The 27,439-nt window shown below is 38.1% G+C and overlaps 1 protein-coding gene across 5 annotated transcripts in view; it reads left to right on the top strand.

Annotated features, from left to right (window-relative positions):
* The window catches only part of AP3B1 (adaptor related protein complex 3 subunit beta 1), a 302,972-nt gene that overhangs the window by 4,771 nt on the left and 270,762 nt on the right, over window positions 1–27,439 (top strand). For all 5 annotated transcript variants that reach the window (XM_033179939.1, XM_033179938.1, XM_033179941.1 and 2 more), the window contains exon 2: window positions 23,700–23,775. In XM_033179939.1, coding sequence (XP_033035830.1) covers window positions 23,700–23,775 — 76 coding nt within the window. The remainder of the gene's footprint in view (window positions 1–23,699; window positions 23,776–27,439) is intronic.

Below are 27,439 nucleotides of genomic sequence, written 5' to 3'. Positions count from 1 at the left end.
AAAAACCAAACTTCTTTTATCTTAACCAATTTGGGTATGTGTGCATATAATTAAAAATAGTTTTAATAATTCTACTACTGGATTAAACATTTAATTAGGAATTAATTTCTAGAAACAGACAAGACTAGTTAATTTTTCTTAATTACAATAGTAAAGCTACTAGAGTTGTAAATCTCTTTTCTTTTAAGAGCATCATGGTGTATTAGAAAGAACATGAGGCTGGGAGTGGTGGCCCCTGCCTGTAATTTTAGCATTTTGGGAGGCCCAGGCAGGAGGATTGCTTGAACCCAGGAGTTCCAGACCATCCTGGGCAACATAGTGAGACCTTGTCTCTATAAATAAAAATGGGGAAACAAAAAACAAAAAACACTGGGCCTAGAGTCAGAAGACCTGAATTTAAGTTGATGTTTTCCACTTGTAGTAGTGCTTCCTTGTTCAAGTTGCTGATCTCTTCAAACCTCAGTTTCTTCATTTCTAGACAGGATGTGATAATACTTGCCTCTTTTGTGAGGATCTCATAAGATGGTGTACTTCAAAGTGATTTCTAAACTAGGGTATTAACTAACAGTATTTGGGAAAGTTGGTGAAGACTTCACTGAGGTAGTGACATTTTAGATCTCGAAGCCTGAGGTTTTTGCCAGGTGGAGGAAAGATGGATTCTTTAGCTAAGCAGAGTATGTAGAAACCAGAAGATTTGCAAAAGAAAAAACATGTTCAGGTGAGATGGATATTTAGACATCACAATTTTGAATAGTAGGCAGTAAAGTATGGGAATGGATGAAATCACCCAGGGAAGACTTCTTGTTAGATGAGAAGGCAGTTTAGACAAAACCCAGGGGACACCAGGATATAAAGTATGAATAGAAGAACTAGAAAAAGAGACAAAGCTCACAGGGATGGGAAACCACAGGAAGGTTTAAAAAAGAAGATGCTAACAGGAAAATTAAAAGAAGGAAATGTTCAGCTATGTGAGGAGTTGTAGAGTAAGGACAAATAGAATGAAGGCTGAAAAGAGGCCTTTGGGTTTAACAATTGAAAGGTGACTTTAGTGGCCAGTAACTTAGCAATGCAGTACCTCCTGAACACCTTGAAAGGTAGCATTTTTACTCCCTGTTGAAATTGGGGTGGGCTTTTCATTTGTTTAGATTCAAAGAGCTAATTTAGATCCAAGCAAAGAACTGCATGCTTTCCTGTAGTCAGTAATATAACTCAGTGTATTTGGATTGCATCAATAAAGCCTGACTTATTTTTTAACTTAAATTTTATTAATTGTCAACTTTATAATATCAAACATGAAAACTATCATATTCCTTCTTAACCTTTAATATCAGTGATTCTCAGGAGAGTCCAGTAGGAAGATTACATGTGTCTGTGGTTTGTATGCAATTATAGCAACTCTGACTTTATCTCCACTACTGTGTGTGTCTTTCAGGAAGGCATATAGAAATGCAGCTGAGTGAGATTCATTTACTTAGAGTGATGTTATTGAATATACGTTATTAAAAATACAATTTTATTAATAGTAACACATTATATTTGACATACCTCAAAGAGTCATTGTGTCTCTCTATGGGGTTCTAAACTTATTTGTGTTTAAGTCCATTTTTTATTAATACTTAATTTACCTAGTGTCTGTATCATATTTTTGGGTGTTTTTTTTTCATTTAACATTTTTTCACGGTCTAGTTGTTTAGAGCTTGCTCCACTTTCTTTTTGCTTATCCTAGTATTTCTCATTTAAACCTTTATCTCATTCTGTATTTTCAGTTTAGGTAGTTGCTTAGTGAATATTTCTTAAATATTTATATAGATAAATCATTTACACATTCTGCTCATATTAAAGACTATGATTTGTGTGAAGGTGCCTAACAAAGTGTTTGGCTCGTAATTTTGCTTAATAAAATATTTTCAGATCCTTTTACTCAATTCAGTGATTTAGATTCCATTAACATTTGCTCTCTCATTAGCCAGTGTTAAAAAATGAAGCACGACTGATTTAGTGGACCCTATGCAGAAGGAAATCCTCATCTGGTATTTCCATTGTATTGTATTACAGCATCACCCTGGAGCTAATTGTGTGTAGGTTCAGAACAACCATTTTCTCCATGGGATTGCTTGGGTCTTTGCTGTGGTTAGAGTTAACTGACTGGGAATTGTCATGTAGGTATGGAATTAACTTTACAATCAGGATTTTTATTTAGCCTTTATCCCAGTCTTCAAAGGCATCTTTACCTCCAAATCTTGGATTATTCCATATGTATGGTTCATTCCTCTGTGTTTTCACCATAAAAATACATAACAATTATAAGATCTTTATCTTGTTTTTAAGAAACTTAGACTTTATTTGGAGACATAAGGTTAATGTGAACTAACCGTCAGTAATTCAAGTATACAATTAATGTTAAATTGTGTAATTCAACTTTTCAGTGTGACATACCTTTTGAAAATTATTTGTGCCCGGGCGCGGTGGCTCAAGCCTGTAATCCCAGCACTTTGGGAGGCCAAGATGGGCGGATCACGAGGTCAGGAGATCAAGATCATCCTGGCTAACATGGTGAAACCCCGTCTGTACTAAAAAATACAAAAACCTAGCCGGGCGAGGTGGCAGGCGCCTGTAGTCCCAGCTACTCGGGACGCTGAGGCAGGAGAATGGCGTAAACCCGGGAGGCGGGGCTTGCAGTGAGCTGAGATCCGGCCACTGCACTCCAGCCTGGGCGATAAAGCGAGACTCTGTCTCAACAACAACAACAACAACAAAAAAAGAAAATTATTTGTTATAAGCCTTTGTTTGTGTAAACAGTGATTTACCGAAGAAAATGGGAATGCTGGAATTTTGAAATGTTAAGGACATTTTAGTTTGAGATGTTGAAAATATTGGTGCCCTGAGTCATAAGCATGACAGGAAGAGGCACGGGCTCCTTCCTCATTGTAAATTCATTTCTCTTGTGCTCAGGAGTTCAGGGTTGCTGCTATGAAAATGTGCTTCAGTCATGATTTTTTTTAGCATACTGTTATACATCTGATCATCTTTAAGTTCTGAAGATTTAAATACCTTGCGTTCTAATAATTCCAGTTTTGGTAACTGATCTGTCTTGTTAATTATGTTTAGCTAATTGAAATTTATGGTCATTAGATCTGGTGTTAGAGATGTTAACATATTTGCTTGCTATATATGTAAACTGGATCCTACTTTTTTTTTTTTTTAAACAAGGGGTACATTAAGTTATTAGGAAATTTTAGTATTTTATTGATTTTTCACTAAAATTTCAGCATTTGTTCCAAGGTGACTAAAAACAAAAGAAGAAACTGTATACTAGTATCTGCAGTGCATTCCTAGCAGCTAAACTAGTTGTTTTTGTCTTCATAAAGATAAGACCATTAGTTTTACAAAGGGCCTTGTCTTCATAAAGATAAGACCATTAGTTTTACAAAGGGCCAACTATTGAAATTAAGGATTGTCATTTCAGTGGTGCAGTAGGGTTCCATTTATAATATAATTTAATTCCTGAAATATATTTCCAATTAAATAAGATTTTACTACATTGAATAGAAATTTGATGAAATACTGCTTGTAAACAGAGTCTTACTTTCCAGCAGATTATAAAACCTTTCATCTTATTTTGCTTTGCTTGCATATCTCCTTGAAGGAGAGTCAGTTCTGACTTTTACATTTTATCTTAATAAATATTCAAGAAAATATTCTTTCTTGACAATAGGATATGTTACTTTTAAAGTCACTGATCTGGTAAAATTTGAGGAGAAAAATCTGAAAATTAAATTTCAAACTTTTAAATCATAAGATGTGAGATTTTATGTTATTTTAAAAAATATTTAGTATTTGGAGCAACATTACCAGAGATGAATGATTAAAGCACATGAAAAAGGCAGACAGATGGTTGGTTGAAATGTTCTTTTTTGCTGCATGAAAAGTTATAAATGCCCATAGAATGACAAATGTATTATAGTGAAATAATTTGACAGTATTGCACTTGTGTATATAAATGAACTACTGACAAAAACAAATTGCCTGCAGTCCAAATTCAAAATTTTAAATGAAGAGCTTAAAGTGGAATAATCAAGAAGGAAATGATTTTCCTCTATTTCATATTATTATGAATAACGTTGGTTCGTGTATTTAGAGAAGGCTTATTTAGCATATCAGCTGGAAAGACTTAATAGATCTACAAAAGTGAACAGTTTATAGCCAATATCTGTTTATTGATGGACTGATTATTTATATTGCTGATAGGAACCAACCTAATTAGAAGTCGTGTCCTTAATTCAGCTGAGTGAGTTGGCATGGTAGCTGGACAAATGAGAGAAGAACGAATAAGGCCCTGTCTCTGTTTTGTGCTGCTATAACAAAAAACCTGAGACTGGGTAATTTGTAAAGAATAGAATTTTATTTCTCACATTTTTGGAGGCCAGGAAATCCAAGATTGAGTCACAGGCAGGTTTAGTTTCCTGGTGAGGGCTGCTCTTTGCTTCTAAGATGGCCGCTTGTTGCTGCATCCTCTGGAGGGGAGTAATGCTGTGTCCTCACTGGGCAGAAGTTGGAGGGGCAAGAGGATGGAAAACTGTGAAGCCTCTTTTGCAAGGACCTGAATCTCATTCATGAAGGGAGGAGCCCTCATGACTAAATCTTAAAGGCCCCACCTCTTAATGCCATCACATTGGCCATTAAGTTTGAACGTCTGAATTTTGGAGGGGACACATTGGAACCATAGTAGGGTGGTTCCAAAATCATAGGTTGGCAGAGCTAGGCATAACCCAACTTTATTCTTGGAATGGGTTTTCTGCAAGTTTTTTAAAGCCTAGGTTGAGAATGTGGTCAAGAAGGATGTGGGGGAAATTAATTAGTAAAATATGAGGGCAGAGAGATAAGGGGCAGAGTGGAAAGTGGAGACCTGATTGTGTAGGGCCTGGAAAAATCATTGTAAGGTCTTTGATTTTACTCTGAGTGAGAAGGGATGCCATTTGGAGAATTTTGAGCAGAGGGGTGAAATGATTGGTTACCCTTTAAAGGGACATTTTGCCTCTTGAACTAGGAGTAGACTGCAGATTTGAGGCAAGGAGACCAGCAAGGAGACTATTACAGTAATTCAGGCAAGAGAAGGTGATCAGATTGATGGTAGTGGAGAGAAGTGGGTAAGTTATGGATATATTTGAAAGGTAGAGCCAATGAGATTTGCTGATAGTTTGGATGTGATATGTATGAGGGACAAAAGATATCAAGGGTAGACACAAAGTTTTTTGCCTACACAGCTCGAAGTTTGGAATAGCTGTCAACTAAAATGAAGAATATTGTGCAAAGAGGAGTTTTTTTGTTTTTTTTTTAAAGGGGGAAGGGGACCAAGAGCTTGTGCATGTTAAGTTTGAGATGCGATTAGGCATCCATGTGGAGATACTAAATAGGCAGTTGGAAATCAGAGTCTGGAGCTTAGAGGAGGAGTCAGGCTAAAGTATAAATTTGGGTGTCATCAGGTATCATGGGACTGGATGAGACACCGAGGAAGTGAGTGTAGAAGGAGGTCAGAGTCAGTCAGTCCTGGGACATTCCTGGAGTAATTGTGTCAAAGAATACACATAGGCCAAGTAAGATGATTACTGAGAAGGGAGTTTTGGATTTGTCACTGGGCAGGACTTTGGTGACTTTGACAAGCAGTTTAGGTGCACTGGTGGGGCTGAAAACCTCATGAGTGGGCTCAAGAGAGAAGGGAGAAGAAGAATTGTAATTGGTATGGTTATTATTATTATTTTTTTTGAGACGGAGTCTTGCTCTGTCGCCCAGGCTGAAGTGCAGCGGTGCGATCTCTGCTTACTGCAAGCTCCGCCTCCCGGATTCACACCAATCTCCCGCCTCAGCCTCCTGAGTAGCTGGGACTACAGGCGCGCGCCATCACGCCTGGCTGACTTTTTTTGTATTTTTAGTAGAGATGGGGTTTCACCGTATTAGCCAGGATGGTCTTGATTTCCTGACATCGTGAACCGCCCGCGGCGGCCTCCCAAAGTGTTGGGATTACAGGCGTGAGCCGCCGCTCCTGGCCTTTAGTATGTTTTTAAGTATAGAGGAGCAGAGAAATGGAGCAGCACTTGGAGAGGAATGTTGTGTCAAGGAATTTTTCTTTAAGGTAGGATAAACTGTATTATCTTGTTTGCTGATGGAACCAACTGATGTAGAGGAGGAAAAATAGATGATGCAGTAGAGAGAAGGAAAATTGCCGGAGAATTGCTGATATCCCCTTTTCCTTCTAAAAAACTTAGCAGATACAAGTTAGCTGAAAAATAACAACCCTAATTTCAACATCCAGAAGAAATTGATTAATATAGTATACATCTTTTAGCCTTTTTTCTTTTACATATATATTTATATGTATGTGTGTGTATATCATATGTTTTTAGAGCAAAGCTATATATGCTTTTATAATATGACATTATAGTTTGCTTGTTTCATTTACCAATGCATGGAGCCTGGTCATTTCTTAAAATGATAGTCCTTTTAGGACAAATTGTAGTTAAACTACTATCTATTAGCTATTAGGAACGTAAACAACTAAGGTATACAAATGAGGTTATGTAGCTGGCTCCACTAAAGGATTTAAATAGTATCTTATATAGAATGGACCTTATTAATTATTAACTACATAAATAGAATAACCTTGCAAAAGAATGAACACTAATAATGTTAGATAGTAGCACTGATGAGGACTTTCCACACAAACCTGTGTATACCAGTCAGACAGAATAGCATATACCTAGGTTTAGAGCTGTAATGTTCAATATGGTAGCCACTAGCCAGAAGTAGCTATCTAAATTTAATTTAATTAAAAAATTCAGTTTCTCAGCCACTCTAGCCACACTTCATGTATGTGATGTAGCTAGCAGTTACTATATTGGTTAATGCAGATAAGTGATTATTTCTGTTATCACAGAACATTCTATTGGATACTGCTGGTTTAGAGGCAAGGATTTATGGCTTACTTAGGGAACAGGAAACAATTCAGTATGGCGAGAGCACATAGTTGGGAGGAAATGAGGGACTGACTGATGCAAGATGGTTAGGAGGTAATCAGAGTCTGTATTATGAAGAGTTTTCCATACCATGCTCAGAAATTTGGATTTTATCATGAAGGTTTGCACACTAAGGAGTGCTAAAATATAGGAGCAACATAAAACGATTTATTTTTTAAAAAAGATCACATTGGCTACACCAGTGTTTTTGGACTGGACAAGTATGTGAATGATGCTAGAATTCTGTGATACTGGAAACACGGATGGATAGAGTAAGTTTGGAGTGAGGAGGGAACCTGTTGAGGTCCATTTTGGATCTGCTGAATTTGAATTGATAGTTAGGCATTCATTGAGCGGTTAGATAGATGGATAAGGTATTCAGGACAGATACCTGGGCTGTTGACGTAGATTTAGGAGTCATTAGTTGATGACATTGTAGTTGGAGCTGTTGAGTGGAAAGTGTGTGTGAGGAGAAGGCCAGTGAGGAATCTTAGTAAAGTCTACATTGAAGAGAGTAGGAGAATTGGAACTTACTTAGAAAACTAAGAACTGGAGAATTCAGTCTGGGGAAACCATGAAAGTTGATTGTTTAAGGTTTTTAATTGTGTTTAAGGTGTAAGGAAAGGGTGAAACTTACTTCCTACTTCTTTAGGAGGAAGATGGCAGATAAATGGTTTATTGTGTGGTTTGTTGAGATAGTGTGGTGTGATGGTTAGACACACCCACTCTGGAACTACTCATGGGTGTGAAAATGTGGCACAGAGTTAATAAGTGGTACTTGGACAGATTATTTTACAACTTTCTGCCCTTGGTTTTCTTATCTGTAAAATGGGGATGAGGATGATAATGTACCTACACTCATTGACTAGTTGTGTGGATTAAAAGATTTGACATATATAAATAGTGCCTGGTACATAATAAACATAGTAATTATGATTACCATTATAATACCATTAAAGCCATTTAAAGTTTTTTTTTTCATTTTTGTTTTTTGATTTTAAGAGACACAATCTCTTTCTGTGCCCCAAGCTGGAGTGCAGTGGCCGTATCATGTCTTACTCCTGGGTGCAAGTGATCCTCCTGCCTCAGCCTTCTGAGTAGCTGGGACTACAGACATGTATCACCATGCCTATCTTTTTTTTTTTTTTTTTTTTGGTAGAGACAGAGTCTTATTGTGTTGCCCACGCTGGTCTTGAACTCCTGGGCTCAAGCCATCCTCCTGCCTCAGCCTCCCAAAGTGCTAGGAGTACAGGCAGAGCTACCATGCCTGGCCTGTTTTATTTTTAATACAATGTACTTTTTTTTTTTTTTTTTTTTTTGAGGCGGAGTCTCGCTCTGTCGCCCGGACTGGAGTGCAGTGGCCGGATCTCAGCTCACTGCAAGCTCCGCCTCCCGGGTTCCCGCCATTCTCCTGCCTCAGCCTCCCGAGTAGCTGGGACTACAGGCGCCCACCGCCTCGCCCGGCTAGTTTTTTGTATTTTTAGTAGAGACGGGGTTTCATCGTGTTAGCCAGGATGGTCTCGATCTCCTGACCTCGTGATCCGCCCGTCTCGGCCTCCCAAAGTGCTGGGATTACAGGCTTGAGCCACCGCGCCTGGCCACAATGTACTTTTTTTAAGCTGTTATAATTTTAGAATTATTGCTAATTTTCACATTAACCATTGCTTTGTTTTTAATTTTCAAATTTTCATCAAACTTCAGTTTTTCTGAATTGTATTTCACAAGTGTTTGAAACAACTAAATATATTTACTTTTAATGGCAGAAACCTCTATTACTTTTGCACCAGCCTAATACAAAGTGCCTTTAATGTGCACCACATAAAAATACATGAAATTAATAAGCACTAAGTAATTCTTCTGTGTGATTCAAGGATTTGGGAACAATGATTATAGTACAAGGGAGTAAAAAGTGTATTTGTTTTAAACTTTTTTTTTTTTTTTAATTTTCAATCTTCTTTTGTATCCTATGGCTTTGAAGCTGTTCTTGAAGAAGCAGCCTATTTCTTGTTTTTCCTAAAAGAAGACAGGCTTATGTATGTTTTGCTTTAACAGAAATAAAAAGAGGAGGGGCTAAGTTGTCAGCAGTGCCAGCTGCTGCTGTGGAATCAAGTAAAATGGTACGGCAGTTTGGTGATAAGGCAGTTGTTGGTGACCTTGGTGGTGGTGACAGCAGTGTCAAGGGATGTTGAGTGTGGAAGTCAGATGGCAGTGGATTGGCGGATGGGCGAAAAGTGAGTGAAAGAAGATCACTTCTCTGAAAAACTTTGGCTTTCAGGTGGAGAAAGGATGGTTATTACAGGGAGACATGGAGTCTAAGGAGCTTTTTTTTTTCTTTTAGAGTAGTTTCTTTATTGTATTTTTAATTATGGTAAAATACACCTGAGAAACTTTATCATCCTAACCATTTTTTCTCCTATTTGACAAGATATCAAGCAACCTAACCATTGTTAAGTGCACAGGTCAGTGGCATTAAATATATTCATATTATGGCCGGGCGCGGTGGCTCAAGCCTGTAATCCCAGCACTTTGGGAGGCCGAGACGGGCGGATCACGAGGTCAGGAGATCGAGACCATCCTGGCTAACATGGTGAAACCCCGTCTCTACTAAAAAATACAAAAAACTAGCTGGGCGAGGTGGCGGGCGCCTGTAGTCCCAGCTACTCCGGAGGCTGAGGCAGGAGAATGGCGTAAACCCAGGAGGCGGAGCTTGCAGTGAGCTGAGATCCAGCCACTGCACTCCAGCCTGGATGACAGAGCAAGACTCCGTCTCAAAAAAAAAAAAAAAGAAATAATGGTGATAATAGAGGGTAGTTTTTTTTTTTTTTTTTTTTTTTTTTTGAGACGGAGTCTGGCTCTGTTGCCCAGGCTGGAGTGCAGTGGCCGGATCTCAGCTCACTGCAAGCTCCGCCTCACGGGTTCACGCCATTCTCCTGCCTCAGCCTCCCGAGTAGCTGGGACTACAGGCGTCCGCCACCTCGCCCGGCTAATTTTTTTGTATTTTTTAGTAGAGACGGGGTTTCACCGGGTTAGCCAGGATGGTCTCGATCTCCTGACCTCGTGATCCACCCGTCTCGGCCTCCCAAAGTGCTGGGATTACAGGCTTGAGCCACCGCGCCCGGCCGAGGGTAGTTTTTGTTATACACTCGTGCATCACAGAATGATGCAGATACATTCTGAGAAATGTGTCGTTAGCAGATTTCTTCCTTGTGTAAGCATGGTAGAATGTACTTACACAAACCTGGATGATACAGCCTACTAAACAGTGAGGCTACATGGTATAGGCTATTGCTCCTAGGCTATAAACCCGTAAGGGTGTTTACTGTACTCCATACCATAATTGTAACATGATGATAAGTATTGTAATTGTAACACGGTGGTATTCCTGTATCTAAACATATTTATGCATAGGAAGAGTACAGTGAGAATGGGGTATTATAACTGTATGGAACCACCATCCTATATGTGGTCTGTCATTGACTGAAGTGTTGTTATGTTGTGCATAACTGTACTTTTATCTGGCAAAGTAAAAGTGGGCAACCCTGTGTTACTAGCTAGAATATTTGTTGAAATTTTACCTGGTCCCTAAAATCCAGAAGTCTAGGACACCCTTCTGAATGTTTGAGCTTACCACCTTTAGGGACAATAAGAATTTTACAGATACTTTAATAATATCAAAATAGGCAACTCATATTTAACATTACGTATTATAGAAATGCTAATGTTAACATTTCTATAATGTTAATTATAAGAAATTAAATAAAGTTAGAAACATGTAGTTCTTATGAATAGCTTCTGCTTATTTGACAACATTAAGAAAAACATTGGTTTGCTCAAAGTCAGTAGCTTTTTTTTTTTTGTTTTTAAAGAGTATATGTGGTTAAGTGCCTGAAAGGCAGGGTTTTTTTGTGTGTGTGTAAGCACATACGCACACACATACACACAGAGTCCCTAAGTAGCCTTCATCAGGAAACTTGGTGGGACCATATGACTTAAAAAACATTGTGGTAAAAAACACATAACATTAAATTTACTATCTTAACTATTTTTGAGTGTACAGTTCAGTAGTGTTAAGTATATTCACATTGTTGTGCTACAAATATCTAGAACTGTTTCATCTGTAGTACTGCCCTGTGACTTTTTAAAAACTAATTTTTTTTACTGAGATTTCCAAGTGCTTCAGGGACAAAGCTTATCTAAGGTAGAGATTGAATATTGGTTTCCTGAATTCCCTATACAGAATGCTGATCCAAACTCATCAGATGGAAAACTTGCCTTCTGTGGCCCTGGAAAGTTGTTGTTGTTGTTGTTTTTTAAAGAATTTAAAAATTGGCCGGCGCGGTGGCTCAAGCCTGTAATCCCAGCACTTTGGGAGGCCGAGACGGGCGGATCACGAGGTCAGGAGATCGAGACCATCCTGGCTAACACGGTGAAACCCCGTCTCTACTAAAAATACAAAAAACTAGCCGGGCGAGGTGGCGGGCGCCTGTAGTCCCAGCTACTCGGGAGGCTGAGGCAGGAGAATGGGGTAAACCCGTGAGGCGGAGCTTGCAGTGAGCTGAGATCCGGCCACTGCACTCCAGTCCGGTGGACAGAGCGAGACTCCGCCTCAAAAAAAAAAAAAAAAAAGAATTTAAAAATTAATCTAGCTTTGAGTTGGCATATCTTATTAACACAGTTGTAGAAAAGTTGTATTTCCTCTACAATAGTTTATGAATTTCTTGGAGGAAAATCTAATACTAATATTCAAACTTGATGCACAAATGGATTCTTTGGCATGTTTGTGTGTATGCCCATCTGTTACTGTGGCACCATGCCTATTATTACTGTGGCATGCCAATAGCAGTGAGCCATGTGAGCCAACAAAGATGAATTGTTTGGACGCAATACACTATTCTGTAATACTGATTAATTTTGAGCTGATGAATCTACATGAGATAATGTTAACCAAATACAGTCAAAGTAATGTCAGTGAAAATAAAATTTATTTTGACTTATACGGAAGTGTATCACAGATGTTTTAGACTACCATTGAGAATAATTAGGATCAGTGTTTACTGTGGTTCTAGTGATCAGTTTTCTTTTCATAAAAATTTTGAGTTTAAAAGAAAAATTATTGTTGTGATTATAGATTAAGTAGAAAGGGGAATGACACTCCAGATTATGAATTTTATACCTTTTATAAGGTATTGCTTTATAGTTCTTGAAATATATTCTTTTTTTTTTTTTTTTTTGAGACGGAGTCTCGCTCTGTCACCCAGGCTGGAGTGCAGTGGCCGGATCTCAGCTCACTGCAAGTTCTGCCTCCCAGGTTTACGCCATTCTCCTGCCTCAGCCTCCGGAGTAGTTGGGACTACAGGCGCCCGCCACCTCGCCCAGCTAGTTTTTTGTGTTTTTTAGTAGAGACGGGGTTTCACCATGTTAGTCAGGATGGTCTCGATTTCCTGACCTCGTGATCCGCCCGTCTTGGCCTCCCAAAGTGCTGGGATTACAGGCTTGAGCCACCACGCCCGGCCTGAAATATATTCTTAATATAGTCAGCTTTATAGCAGAAATTGACAGTGCAGTATTGTGAATGGGAAGAACATTGAATTTCAAAACAAGATTGAAATTTAATTCCTTGCTTTGCCATTCCACCTAAGATCAGGCATTAGATTCTCATAAGGAGCTTGCAACCTAGAATCCCTCGCATGCACAGTTTACAAGAGGGTTTGCACTCCTGTGAGAATCTAATGCCATTGCTGATCTGACTGGAGGCGGAGCTCAGGCAGTAATACTCCTCATCTGCCACTTGCCTGCTATGTGGCATCCTGGTTTCTAACAGGCCTCAGATGGGTAATAGTCTGTGGCCTGGGGGTTGGGGACCCCTGTTCTAAACCTCTGTGTAATACATAGTTCCTCATAATTAATTAGTCCCCTTTTGGAGGGGCATTTGATTGATTTCACTTTTCATCACACATAAACAATATTTCAACATAAGTTTTTGCATACCTGTATGAATTTATCTATTTGTAGGAAAAAAGTTTTACAGGAAATCTCATAGAGCCACTGACATAGTTGAGTTTATATATGTTGAGGCATAAAATTTGTAACAGGCGGAAAGTTCCTTTTCACTGTTTAAAAGCACTGTAAACCAAAAACGCCACTTCATATAGAAGATTAAGATTGGGGGGGTCTCAGAAGCAATAGGAAACATTGACAAATATATTACTGAAGAGTCACATTCTAGAAGACATTCCTAATCTCCTGAGCAAAGGTAAAACATACTTCCTGCTGCCTACCAAGAGACCAAGTAGCTGAGGGCATTGATAAAGGTCACGGCAAATATGAAGATGTCCTGTGATGTATGTATGACATCATGGCTTTTAATCTGCATGTGAGTGATATGAAGACATGGAAGATATACGCTTGGCTTTTAACTTTTATTGGGATCATGGATCCTTTTGAGACCTGACAGTGAAAGAGTTTTTCTGTATCTTTCTAAGAAACAAGTTTAGTATATAGCCTGCTTTCATTTGTTTTTTCAGCTAATGTTTATTGTGTATCTGTTATGGATTGGTAAGGAATGTAATCTGCTTCAGCCTACATTTAGAGGCCCTTCATAGATCTTCTTTTGGGTTCTTTATAGCCACGCTTGTTCTTGCCCTGTTATCTTGTATAATTTCTTTGGTTGTCTCCTTATACTTTGAGACCTCAGATCACTTATCCATTGGAGGTCTTTTGTGATCACCCAGTCTTACTTTATTGCATTCCTTATTTTAATTGTGTACTACCTACCTGATCTTTCTTTATGTTTTTCTTCCTCCCTGTTTTCTTCCTTCTCTGCCTCCCTCTCTCCCTCTTTCCTTCCCTCCCTTCTCCTTTTTTCCTGTCATTCCTCTTAAACTCCCTCCCACCAATTCCTTGTTTGTTAAAATTGAAGTCCTACAATATCAGGGACTCCAATACTTAGAGCAGCTTCTGGCATATAATAGGTGTTGGATAAATAAATGTGCTAGGCCCAGTGATAAGTGTTTTATGATTTTATTAAGTCTTCATGACAACCTATTTGAAATAGATATCAACTTTTAGTTTTGTTGATTTTTCTCTATTGTAGTTTTGTTTCATAGAGGCTTTGTGATGTTAAAATAAGATATAAGCTTCAGAAAATAATACCAGGTAGCTAAGTAAGTTAATAATATACTATAAATGCAAAACATGTTAGTCTCTTATTAAATTCTTCTTGTATCTTTATTATTTTGTTACTTGTACTTTGAGTTCAATTTACTGGTTTTTTTTTCTACCTTTCTGAGATAGAAACTTAGATCATTGATTTTTAATCTTTCTGATTTTGTATTGCAATTAGAAATATAAATTTGCTTCTTTTTTTTTTCCTCAGGGACAGGGTTTTGCTCTGTCACTCGTGTTGAAGTGAAATGGTATGATCTTGGCTCACTGCTGCCTCAGCTTCCCAGACTCAAGTGGGCCTCCTACCTCAGCCTCCTGAGTAGCTGGCACTAAAGGCACATGCCACCATGCCCGACTCATTTTTTGATTTTTTTGTGTTAAAGGGTCTTGCTGTATTGCCCAGGCTGGTCTTGAGCTACTGGACTCAAGCAATCCTCCCACCTCAGCCTCTTGAGTAACTAGGACTATAGGTGTGTGCCACCAAGCCCAACTAATTTTTGGATTTTTTGGTGGAGGTAGTGTCTTGTTATGTTGCCTAGGCTGGTCTTGAACTGCTGAGCTGAAGCAATCCTCCTACCTTGGTCTCCCAAAATACTGGGATTACAGGCATGAGTCACCTCCCCCAGCCTAAATTTGCTTCTAAATATTGCTTTAGCTGCATCCCACAAGTTATGAAATTTTGGACTTTGTCAATTCACAAAGTATGTTGCAGGCTGGCATGATGACTCACACACTTGCAATCCCATCATTTTGGGAGGCTGAGGTGGGAGGATTGCTTGAGTTCAGAAGTTCAGGATCAGCCTGGACAACATAGGGAGACCCTATCTCTACAAAACATAAAAAAAATTAGCTAGGCAAGGTAGCACATCCCTGTAGTCCCAGCTACTTGGGAGGCTGAGGTGGAAGGATCTTGTGAGCTTAGGAGTTTGAGGCTGCAGTGAGCTGTGATCATACCACTCCACTCCAGCCTGGGCAGTAGAGTGAGACCCTGTCTCAAAAAATTACCAATATGTGAGCTCTTTTTAGTTTTTATTTTATTTTTTAATTGTTGGTTTCTATTTAGATTCCGCATACTCTGATTCCTATACCTTTCAAATTTCCTGAAACCTTATCCAGCATATAGTCTGTTTTGGTAAATGTCCTATGTACAGTTGAAAAGAATGTTTATTCTGCAGTTGTTGGATATACTGTTCTATGCTTGTAAGTTTAAGTTGTTTAATTGTGTTGTTCGAATTTTGTACACCTTTATTGAATTTTTCGTCTGCTTGTTCTGCTAATTACTGAGAGGTGTGTTAAAAGTGCCAGCCATGGCCAGGCACGGTGGCTCATGCCTGTTATCCCAGCGCTTTGGGAGGCCGAGGCGGGTGGATCATGAGATCAGGAGATCGAGACCGTCTTGGCCAACATAGTGAAACCTGTCTCTACTAAAATACAAAAAATTAGCTGGGCATGGTGGCGCGTGCCTGTAATCCCAGCTACTTGGGAGGCTGAGGCAGGGGAATTGCTTGAACCCAGGAGGCAGAGGTTGCAGTGAGCTGAGATTACGCCACTGCACTCCAGACTCTGTCTAAAAAAAAAAAAAAAAAAAAATTGCCAATCATGATTATGGATGTGTGTTTTTCTTCCGTTAGTCTATCAGCATTTGCTTTATATATGGAAACTGCAAATTTAGCACCCATATAAATTGCATATAAATGTAAAATTATTTTCCTTTTGAAATGATATGCTTTGTCCAGGCAGCAGATTTTCAGCTTTTATTTGTTTGAAAACCACTTTATTTCACCTTTAGTGAAATAAAGGATATTTTTAATATCCTGGGTATAGAATTCTATGTGGGCATTCTTTTCTTTTACAGCCCTTTAAATATGTCATTCTGATATCTTTTGGCCTTTATAATGTCTGTTGAAATGTTATTCCTTTTAAGGTAGGGGCCAAAAAACCACCTGTCTGTTTATGTACATAAAGTTTTATTGGAACACAACCATGTCCATTTGTTTATGTATTATCTATAGATGCTTTCATTGTACAATGGCAGAGTTGAGTAGTTACATCAGAGATGGTATGGCTGGTAAAACTTAAAATATTTACTGTCTGGCCCTTTACGTTTGTTGACTCCTGTCTCAAGGTAATTTTCTGGATGCTTAAAAAAAAAAAAAAAGAAAAAAGAGATAGGGTCTCACCCAGGCTGAGTGCAGTGGTGTAATCATAGCTCACTGCAGCCTTGAACTCCTGGGCTCAAACAATCCTCCTGCCTCAGCCTTCTGAGTAGCTAGGACTATAGGTGCATACCATCATGCCCAGCTAATTTTTTAAAAAATATATTTTTTGTAGAGACTGGGTCTCACTATGTTGTGCCCAGGCTGGTCTCGAACTCCTGGCCTTAAGCAGTCCTCTTGCCTTGGCCTCCCAAAGTGCTCGATTATAGGCATGATCCACCTTGCTCAGCCTCTGGATGCTTTTAAGATTTTTCTCATTGTTTCTTGTTTTCAGCAGTTTGACTATGCTGTACCTGATGTAGTTTTATGTTTGTCCTTTTTTTCTAAGATTTTTAAGTATGTGGGTTTATGTCTTTCACAGGTTCAGAACAATTCTTAACCATTATCTCTTGAAATACTGCTTTTGTTTCATACTCTCTCTTTTCTCTTTGGGACTCTAATTAGAGGTATGTTAGAAATTTTAACTTTATCTCATATGTCTCTGACGCTCTGTTCTGTTTTTTCCATTCTTTTATTTCTCTGTGCTTCAATTTGTATATTTTCTCTTGACCTGTCTTGAAGTTCAATAATCCTTTTTTTCTCCTATTTCCAGTCTGCCATTATACCTATCTAATGAGTTCTTAATTTCAGATACTGTATTTTCCAGTTCTGAATGTCCATTTGATTGTTTTGTATGGATTCTACTTCTTGTTGATTTCTGTATTGTTTCATCTGTTTTGTCCGTCTTTTCTACATTTTCCTGACCATATTAGTTGTCATTATTTTAAAATCCCTGTGTGATAACTGGTATCTGAGTCACTCATGGATTGGCTCCTGTTTTTTTTTTTTTTCTTTTTTGGGTGGGGGTAATTTCTTCCTGTTTTTAGTATGTCTCGTAAGTTTTGATCAGATGCTAAGTATTTAGGATAAAAATGATTGTTGAAGCTTTGGGTGATAGCTTCTTCCATAGAGGGCTGGGTTCTTGTTTTTGTTTTTTTTTCCAGCCGAGCAAATAGAATGTAAGCAGATCATTCTGATCTTGTCAAAGCTCAGTTTTAGACTTGTTAAGGTCTTGTTTATGGAATGTCTTACACTCCTCTGGCATCTTCCTTAGCACTCTGTGTGGCCCTTCAGTAATCTTAATGGAAAATCCAGGGCACTCACCAAAGCCTCTCTTCTGAGGACAGACTTGATTTCTAGCTTCTCTTCCCAATAGTGTGTGGTTGCTGAAATCTCTGCTTAGGTATTTCACCTCCCAGCTACTGTTTTTTGCTGTGTTTCCTGGAATCTTGCCTTAAGAATTGTAGCCAGCATTTTGCACACAGATTTTTGTGTACCTTGTCTGTGGTTCCCTCCTCTGTAATTTTGTCCTTCAAGTCTCAGTCACTCTGGCAGCCCTGGACTTCAACATTTGTCTTCTCAAGTTATTAAGACTGTGACTTCTCCTTGAGTTCTATTCTCCCACTTGGCAATTTGGGAAATGTACTGGGGGAAAAAGCTGGTGTGAATGAGGAGCTCTCTTTTTTTAATTTTTTTCCCTTGAGAGAGACAGGGTCTTACTCTGTCACCCAGGCCGCAGAGCAGTGGCATCATCACGGTTCATTGCAGCCTTACCCTCTTGAGCTCAAGATTCTCCCACTGTGTCTTCTGAGCAGCTGGGATTACAGGCGCATGCCACCACACCTGGCTCCTTTTTGTATTTTTAGTAGAGATGGGATTTCACCATGTTGCCCAGGCTGGTCTCAAACTCCGGAGCTCAAGCTATCCACTAGCCTTGGCCTCCCAAACTGCTGGGATTATATTAATAGGTGTGAGCCACTTGTCCTGGCCTAGGAGCTCACTTTTTGTGCTTCTCTTCTTTCAAGGATCATGGCCCCTTAAGAGTACTTGTTTGTGTGTATATGTATATGCACACATATACACACACATATATATATGTGTTTCAGCTTTTATAGTTATTTTCTGTGTCAGGTTTAGTTTTTTATAAGCTACAGTGTCATGGACAGATATGGAAGTTCCTACAGTATATTCTGAATGTAGCAGCCAGAATGATCCTGTTAAATAATAGATCATGACTCTCCTCTGTTCAAAACCTGCAGTTCTTTATTTATTCAGAGTTAATACCAAAAACCTTTCGAGTTATTTGACCTGCTTGTATTCTTTCACCTGAGTGCTTATCCTCCCTGCCCCACTTTGCTCCCCATGATATCTGCATAACTCTCTTATTTGAAAATCTTTGTTCAGATGTCACTTTACTCAAACCATGCTATTAAAATTGCCTCCTTCTTTCCTTTCTGTTTCCTCTTCCTCTGTTTTTTTCCCCCATATCACCTCATGACTTAAAAATGTCTTATTTATTATGTTTCTTGTTTCTTTTACTTAATAGAATGAAATCCCTTTGAGGGCAAGGGTTTTTCCTATCATTTTTGTTCATTGCTGTGTCGCAAATGCGAATGGAGAACCAGATGAGACTAGAGCTTCAGAAACTAGAGGAGGGAATTTCAAGATGGAAGAGTAGTGGTCATATGTATTAGATGTCAACAGAAAGAGCCAAACTTTGTAAAATAATTGAAGAGGTTTATTCTGAGCCAAATATGAGTAACCATGACCTCAAGAGATCCTGAGAACATGTGCCCAAGGTGGTTGGGTTACAGCTTGATTTTATGTGTTTTAAGGAGACATATGACATCAGTTAGTACATGTGAGGTGTACATTGGCTCAGTTGGGAAAGGCGTGACAACTTGAAGCAGGGGGCTTACAGGTTATAGGCGGATTTAAAGTTTGTCTGATTGGCAATTAGTTGAAAGAGTTAAGCTGTTATCGGAAAAACCTGGGATCAAGAGAAAGGTGTGGCTGGGTTAGGATAAAGGACTGTAGAGACCAAGGTTCTTATGAAGTCTCTTAGGTGGCTGCCCTTAGAGACAATAGATGGCAAATGTTTCTTATTCAGATCTTTAAAAGGTGCTGGACTCTCAGTTAATCTCTTTAGAATTGTAGAGCCTGGAAGGGGAAACTGTTGATAGAGATTCTTTATGGATGCAGATTTTTTTCCACAAAAGGCTGCTTTGCAGGGCTGGTTCAAAAATATGGCAAAGAAGCATATTTTGGGGTAAAATATTTTGATTGCCTTCTTTATATGTCATGTGACGTTATGCTAGAGTCAGGTTGGAAAGTAAACCACATTATATGGGGTTAAATTAAAACCCATCTGATGAGAATTTATGGTTTGTAGGGCATGGCTCCTCATGCCTCTTAGGAATTTGGGCAAGAGAGAAAAGCGGTCAGAGTTTAGTCCTCACAAGTACAAAGGAATAATCTGAAACTATTCATGAGATTTTACCTTGGATTTTTAAATTGAGGTTATTTGTTACCCTGTGTGACAGACATTTTAAATTAAGGGTAAATGAGATTACCAAGCGTTGAGGAAGTGTCTGTAGGCTTTTTTCTTTTTAATCTTGTGAACAGTATAGGAGGAATATTCATATTTATTTGGATAATTTATGATTCTGACTTTTAGAAAGTTTGTTTTTCGTTTTTTGAGATGGAGTTTCACTCTTGTTGCCCAGGCTGGAGTGCAATGGCACCATCTCGGCTCACTGCAACCTCCGCCTCCTGGGTTCAAGCAGTTCTCCTGCCTCAGCCTCCCAAATACCTGGGATTACAGGCATGTGCCACCATGCCTGGCTAATTTTGTATTTTTAGTAGAGCTGGGGTTTCTCCATGTTAGTCAGGCTGGTCTCAAACTCCCAACCTCAGGTGATCCTCCCACCTCAGCCCCCCAAAGTGCTGGGATTACAGGCGTGAGCTACTGTGCCCAGCCTAGAAAGTTAATAGATGAGTGAGTAGGTAAAGACACTAGCAATGGAGTTTTTTGTTTCTATTCACTGTTGCATTTATTAAGTGGATGCTTTGTGCCAAAAGTTTTCCTGCTGTATTACCTCATGATTTAAAAATTTCTTACTTGTTATGTTTGCTGTTTCTTTTACTTAATAGAATGAAATCCCTGTGGGGCAAAGGTTTTTCTGTCATTTTTGTTCATTGCTTTGTCACAAATGCGAATGGAGAACCGGATGAGAATAGAGCTACAGAATCTAAAGGAGGAGGGAATTTCAAGATGGAAGAGTAGTGGTCATGTGTATCAGATGTCAACATAGCCAAAGTTCTGAGCACTCTCCAAGGGAAGCTTAGATCCTAAGTGAACTGAAAATGTTCCTAAGCCTTAATGTTTTGCACAAAAACATTATGAGGGCCACTCCCTTTGGCTACATAGCACTGGGAAATGGTAAGTTCTGACTCTGTTTCCAATGTTTTTTTCTGCACATCCATTCATATTTGCAGTGCACCACTTGGATAGTAGCATCTTTTATTGGAGTGGTTCTCTATGCCTAAAGAGGTGCCTGTGTTTTGGAATTTTTTGGCAGGACTCCATAAAGGTCCAACCTTTTATACATCCTTTTTTGGGCATGTATCTCTGATTGGAAATTGCTATTCCTTATCAATTTTCCAGTCCATCATTCCTGGATGTAAGTTTTAGGTGTTGCTTTCTATGGTACACAAATTTTGTGTACCATAATTTTGAGGAAAAAGAAGGTAACTTTGTAGTGTGGGGCTCTCAAATGGTAAAGGTCCTTTCTTTTTTCTTTTTAAAATTTCCAGTCCAATATAGATGGATACTTCTGCAAAATAAAATAAAAAATAAATTACTAGAAAAATAAAATGGGCCAGGCACGGTGGCTCATGCCTGTAATCATAGCACTTTGGGAGGCCGAGGTTGGCAGATCACCTGAGGTCAGGAGTTCGAGATCAACCTGGCCAACATGATGAAACCCATCTCTACTTAAAATACACAGTTAGCTGGATGTGATGATGCACACCTGTAATCCCAGCTACTCAGGAGCCTGAGGTAGGAGAATCACTTGAATCCAGGAGGCAGAGGTTGCGTGAGCCAAGATCACACTACTGTACTCTAGCCTGGGCGACAGAGTGAGACTGTCTCAAAACAAAAAACAAACAAACAAAAACATAATAAAATTAAAGAAAAATAAAAAGGCACGCAAAATAAAATACAAGCCCCCCCACTTTTTAAATTAGATTCAATAAACATAAAATTGCATTGTCAAATTGTTCCATCACGTTTCTCAATGTGCTTATTCTGAATTTTGGTACCTATCTCCTCATGGTTTAGTAATACAAATTTGTGAATAGGTAATGATTCTTGGACCATACTTTCTCAGATCATACTTTGAGTACCACTGATATAGTGTACAGTACTACATAGTCTTAATTTTCCCCTTGATTTATGTTGTCTTTAGAAAGAGTAGAAGGTTTTAATGAGTTATGGATTATAGATTTATTAAAAAGAGAGGTAATTTACACTACGTAAAAGCCCTAACACTTCCCTAGTTCTTATATATAACTGGTAAACTTTATTTTTCAGTTATAGTTACTAGTTCATTCTGGGGCTAAAATAAGAATGACTTTCCTGGTAATAGTAAGATTTGCCTTAACCCTTCAGTTATATATTCTCTGTCCTTTGAAACTTAAAACTGGCCTATTTTGAACATGAAAGGAAAAGTTATACCATTTAACACCACAAGATGTCACTTATGTAAAAATAAAGTTGGTATCCTAATACTCAAAGCTAGAAAGCCACAGGTAACTAGGTAAGTGAAGACACAGGTAAATTAAAAATGTATATATTTGAAACAACTATTGGTTTTCAGCAAAGAGGTGAGGAAAATATTGCTAATTCAGCATTATTTTGACTCAAATATTGATATTTAGCAAAACAATTGATATCTAAGATTTATGCAGTAATGCATGTTAACTGGTCATATTTGAATCTATGTAATGAAAAAGGTAGACCTAAAGGAACTTAATAAAAGTTAATATATTTTAAAGGTAAAGTAGGTGTTATGGTATTAACTCTTCTAAATCTTTACTGTTTTGGTGACAGGCAAAGAGGAATTTGGGAAGAAACGTGTAATTTATATCAGAATTTTAAATAGATCCTTACGACATATGTGAGAAGTTCAACATTACATCAGGTTGAAACAGTGCCTAGGATTTTTCTTGTCTCTTCTCTGAACCTCAGAGTTATTAGTTTCTCTGCCTGTGTTAATGCAGTATTTGTTGTTGAAGACTAGCTTTTCTGTTAAACATGAAGAGCAAAACCTTTAGCTTTAATACTGAGATTCTGTTTTCTTGTTTTTAGTTCCAGAGAGCAGGTGCTTATTCTGGGCACTCTGGGAATTTGGACTTTAGATGAGCAAACCAAGTTTCCATTAGTTTACGAGTAAGACTATGCCTGGAATTAGAGGTTGGGCCGTTCTAAAAATTGACACTTCATTCCTCTTCAGTGCTCACTTCTCTCTCCAGATAAAACTGGTAGAGGAGAATAATGGGACACTTTTGGGGAACAGAAAAGGGGAACAAGCAGGAGAAAATTATTTTCTTCGTTTTTTGTCATGTATGTGTGTGACCACATTTCCTTTCTATTTAGTTCCTATCTAATTCTTTTTTTTCTTACCTAACTTCAGTAAGATTTTATTTTAAGGTTTCTTTTAGGGTTTAGGTTTTTCATTATAAAAGTCTACATAGTCATTAAGTAAATAGGAAAATACAGCAAAAAGCAAAAGAACAAAATACAGTCACATATATGGTTAATTTCTCTCCCTTTTCTGTTACCTGTGAAATGTGAAAGAGCCTGAAAAGTTTTATGCAGGGATCCTAAATTCCTTAAGGTGAACATTTATAGTATGTTTAATAGTCGTATGTTCTCAGAGACAGTTTTTATATATTACTGCCGCTACTGTTTAAATATTTTCAAGCTGTATTTTTAATTAGGAAGAAGTAGGTGTTTTAATTATTTAATTGCATTTTGTCTTCACTAGTGGTCACCATTGCATTTAATTTTATCAGCTGTTTGGAAAATAAGGCTCATTTTTTTTCATAATAAATTTCATTGCCTTTATTCCTTTTGAAAAAAATGTGCTTAACTTTTACTTATTTTTTTCTTGCAGTGACAGTTTGTAACATTTAACGCTTGTATTAGTTTGCTAGGGCTGCCATAACAAAATGCCACAGACTGGGTGGCTTAATCAGCAGAAATTAATTTTCTCACAATTAGTGCCTGGGAGTACAAGATTAAGGTGTTGGCGGGTTTGGTTTCTGATGAGGCCTCTTTCCCTGGCCTGCAGATGGCGACCTTCTTGCTGCAGTTACTTACCATTGCCCATGATATTATTTCTAATTCTTATGAAAATGATATATTTTAAGCTATCTATTATAAAAACCAAAGTATGGATTTTTTTCTTCTCTTTTGTAATAGGAATGAAGATCTAAAGCAAATGTTAGAGAGCAACAAAGATTCTGCTAAATTGGATGCTATGAAGCGGATTGTTGGGGTAGGTAAAATACTCATTTACTTCAATTTTGGAAAAATGGACAAGCAGTGGTTATACTATATTAAATATATTAAACAATATGTTAAATACCAAGTCTAATATTCTATTTGCTGTTAATATTAACTTAGAATTTCCTGTCTAAAAATGTTAAACAAAAAGGTACATTATTAAAGTATCAAAAATCAAGAAACTTAGGTTTTAATTTTATCTTTTCTTTGTTTTAATTTCCCTGTATCTAATTTCAAGGTATTTCTACTATGAGAATGAGGTAGTCATTTTGAAGACAAAATAAGATGATATACAAGCCTATTTTGACCTCCTACAAAGAGGGATACTAAAGAATGATTTTTTGTCCTTTCACAGCCTAAATGTTGTGAGCATACTTTCATCTGTTTTTCAGGTTCTCTTACTACCAATAGAAAAACTTTATTCAGTTTAGAAGCCTAGAACTTCTAATAAATATTATTAAATATAAGAGCATTCACCAGTGTTCAGCTCTAAGGCAAAATATAAACAATTGATTAATAAGTTATGAGGATTCTGTTGCCAGAGAACTAAAGATATAATATAGTTCCTTAAATATTTTTATTTTTTAATTTTAATTTTTTATTTTTCCAGGGTTCTAGTTGTATATACCATCTTTAGTAAAATAGTTTTGCAATTTGTGTTGCACTTTCTGTATCTCATTTGTTTTTCCACATTCACAGAGAAACCTGCTTAATTCCAGTGACTATCTGATGCTGAGGAGTTTTGCTTTTGTTTCAGTGGAATCAAATTCATAAAACCCATTTTTCTTATTAATACTATTTATCACCACCATTGCTGATCTTATTTTCCACTTAATTTTATATAATAAGGTCAAAATTGAATACATTTGCATAATTGCATAAATAAACTACTGTAATAAGGCGATGACACAACTAAAACAATACTGTTTTCCAGCAGGCAGTGCCATCATATGAGCGCTTCAGATCTCTCTTCCTTTCTTGATATATTAAAGTCCAAATTACATTTAAGAAACATGGTTAACAGGTATCAGCATGCTCTGTTAAAAAGTGAGGTGGTATGAAAATGAAATATATTAAAGTCAAGAACTAATTGTATCTGTAGGACATCTATAAGTGACTTGATCCGTGCTTTCATGTTTATGTCATTTGGCAGTGTAGGAGCAATTTTGAGGATTCCATTGTAAATTTTTGATTTGTTAATGTTAAGCTTTATACATAAGAGGATTTATGGGCAGGCAGTTCCTGCTTTGCATGGCTTTTGTACACATGAATTTCAATTACTACAGTTTAGTTAAGTAACACCAATCCCCTAACAATATGGTTCAAATTTCATTTACCATGGTATATTAATTGTGTACTTGGATAATGTACAAACTTGACTGCTAGCTCTTCATTCTACAAATAACTATGTAAATTATAAACATGTATCATGATCCATGACCAATCATGTCACTTCTTTCAAAATCTGTCAGCGATTGGTCACTGTGCATCTGTTACTCAGTTTATGCACAGACAACAAAGCATGTAGTTGTGTTGCCTCTTTGTCTCCCAGCAAGAAACACATGTGACATTTTACAGAAATGAATAATTGAAAGAGGCATTTGCCCAACAAACTGAAAGTACAGCAAAGAAATGAAAAGTGATAACATGTAATGAAAATCAGGTAGAATATAAATGAAGTTATACAGAAATAGCTGGCTGTGGAACTATTGACATTACAAGTTTTTAAGAGACTCTGAATTTATAGCTGGAGGAGCTTGGTAAAGGTGAGATTTTCAACCAGCATAAATGATGAAAGTGATTTTGTTGAAGAGAATGAAGCTGTCTCAGAGGAAGTGATGCCGGCAGAAGACCTCACATTCACTAAAGGAACTCTAGGAGATAGTTGAGAACATTGAAAATGCAAAGGATAAAATGTTGGAAGCTCATCCAGACTTAGAAAGGAGCATGATAATTTACTGAGGAATACAAAAGATACTTCCTCAGTATCATGAATTAAACACTGATAAGAGAACAAACTCTGTTCAAACTACTCTTGATAAGTTTTTTTTTTTTTTTTGAGATAGGGTCTTTCTCTATTGTCCAGGCTGGAGTACAGTGGTACAGTCATAACTCACTGTAACCTTGAACTCCTGAGCGCAAGCGTTCCTCCCACCTCAGCCTTCTGAGTAGCAGGGACTACAGATGTGTACCACTATGCCCAGCTAATTTTTTTTTTTTTATTTTTTATAGAGACAGGGTCTTGCTATATTGTCCAGGCTGGTGTAGAACTCTTGGTTTTATGTGATCTTCCCACCTCAACCTTTCAAAGTGCTGGAATTACAGGTGTGAGCCAGTGTGCCCGGCCAGGTTAATTTTCAATTTTTCTAATGTTTTAAGTTATAGTATACTAAATATTGATTTTTGTGTTTTCACTTTCCTATAAATTTATAACTGACAGTAAAAGAGTTAATGTTTTGACAGAAATTTTAAATAGTATCCAGGGATTTGGTGAAATAAATTACCTTAATGGGATGTAAGAACCATAGTTTAAAGAAATAAATAGGGGCAGTCCCTGCTTTTCTTGGTAGTGCAGGTCTGTGCCCTGCAGGAATGCAAGCTGAAACCATGGAAAGAAATCTTTTTTTTTTTTTTGAGAGGGAGTGTCATTCTGTCACCCTGGCTGGAGTGCAGTGGCATGATCTCGGCTCACTGCAACCTCCTGCAACCTCTGCCTCCAAGGTTCACGCCATTCTCCTGCCTCAGCCTCCCGAGTAGCTGGTACTACAGGCACCCGCCACCACGCCCGGCTAATTTTTTGTATTTTTTAGTAGAGACAGGGTTTCACCATGTTAGCCAGGATGGTCTCGATCTCCTGACCTCATGATCCTCCCGCCTTGGCCTCCCAAAGTGCTGGGATTACAGGTGTGAGCCACCTTGCCCCACCGGAAAGACATCTTAATAAGCCAATTGGAAAAGTTACAGTTGATCTATGATGTTTAAAATTTTTGTCAAAATAAGAAAATTAGCGGGGTATGGTGGTACATTGTTTTGAGTTAATGACTGTAATAAATAGTTTGGTATAAATCTTTCCAGACTGACTGTTTATCCCTTGTTCTTTCCCTTTCTTCCTTCAATAACAATGCTTTGGTTCTATGTATGCTTTAGAGAATTCAACTTGGGGCTGTTGCTTGCATCTTTTTAAAAATTATTGAGGCCGGGCGCGGTGGCTCAAGCCTGTAATCCCAGCACTTTGGGAGGCCGAGACGGGCGGATCACGAGGTCAGGAGATCGAGACCATCCTGGCTAATACGGTGAAACCCCGTCTCTACTAAAAAAAATACAAAAAACTAGCCAGGCGACGAGGCGGGCGCCTGTAGTCCCAGCTACTCGGGAGGCTGAGACAGGAGAATGGCGTAAACCCGGGAGGCGGAGCTTGCAGTGAGCTGAGAGCCGGCCACTGCACTCCAGCCTGGGCGGCAGAGCAGACTCCGTCTCAAAAAAAAAAAAAATAAAAATAAAAAATAAAAATTATTGGGTTGGAAATTGTTTAAAAGACTAAGATTTTTCTGCAGTGTTGGTGTGCATCAGGATGAATTCCTGGTTATCGGGCCTGAGGTTTTACTAGTGATGTGACACCTATAGAACTTTAGTGGGTTTTCTATCAGTTTTGCTCC

Source organism: Trachypithecus francoisi, unplaced genomic scaffold (assembly GCF_009764315.1).
Source record: "Trachypithecus francoisi isolate TF-2019V2 unplaced genomic scaffold, Tfra_2.0 Lachesis_group2, whole genome shotgun sequence".
Classification (NCBI taxonomy): Eukaryota; Metazoa; Chordata; class Mammalia; order Primates; family Cercopithecidae; genus Trachypithecus; species Trachypithecus francoisi.
This window is presented reverse-complemented; position numbering and strand designations above follow the sequence as displayed.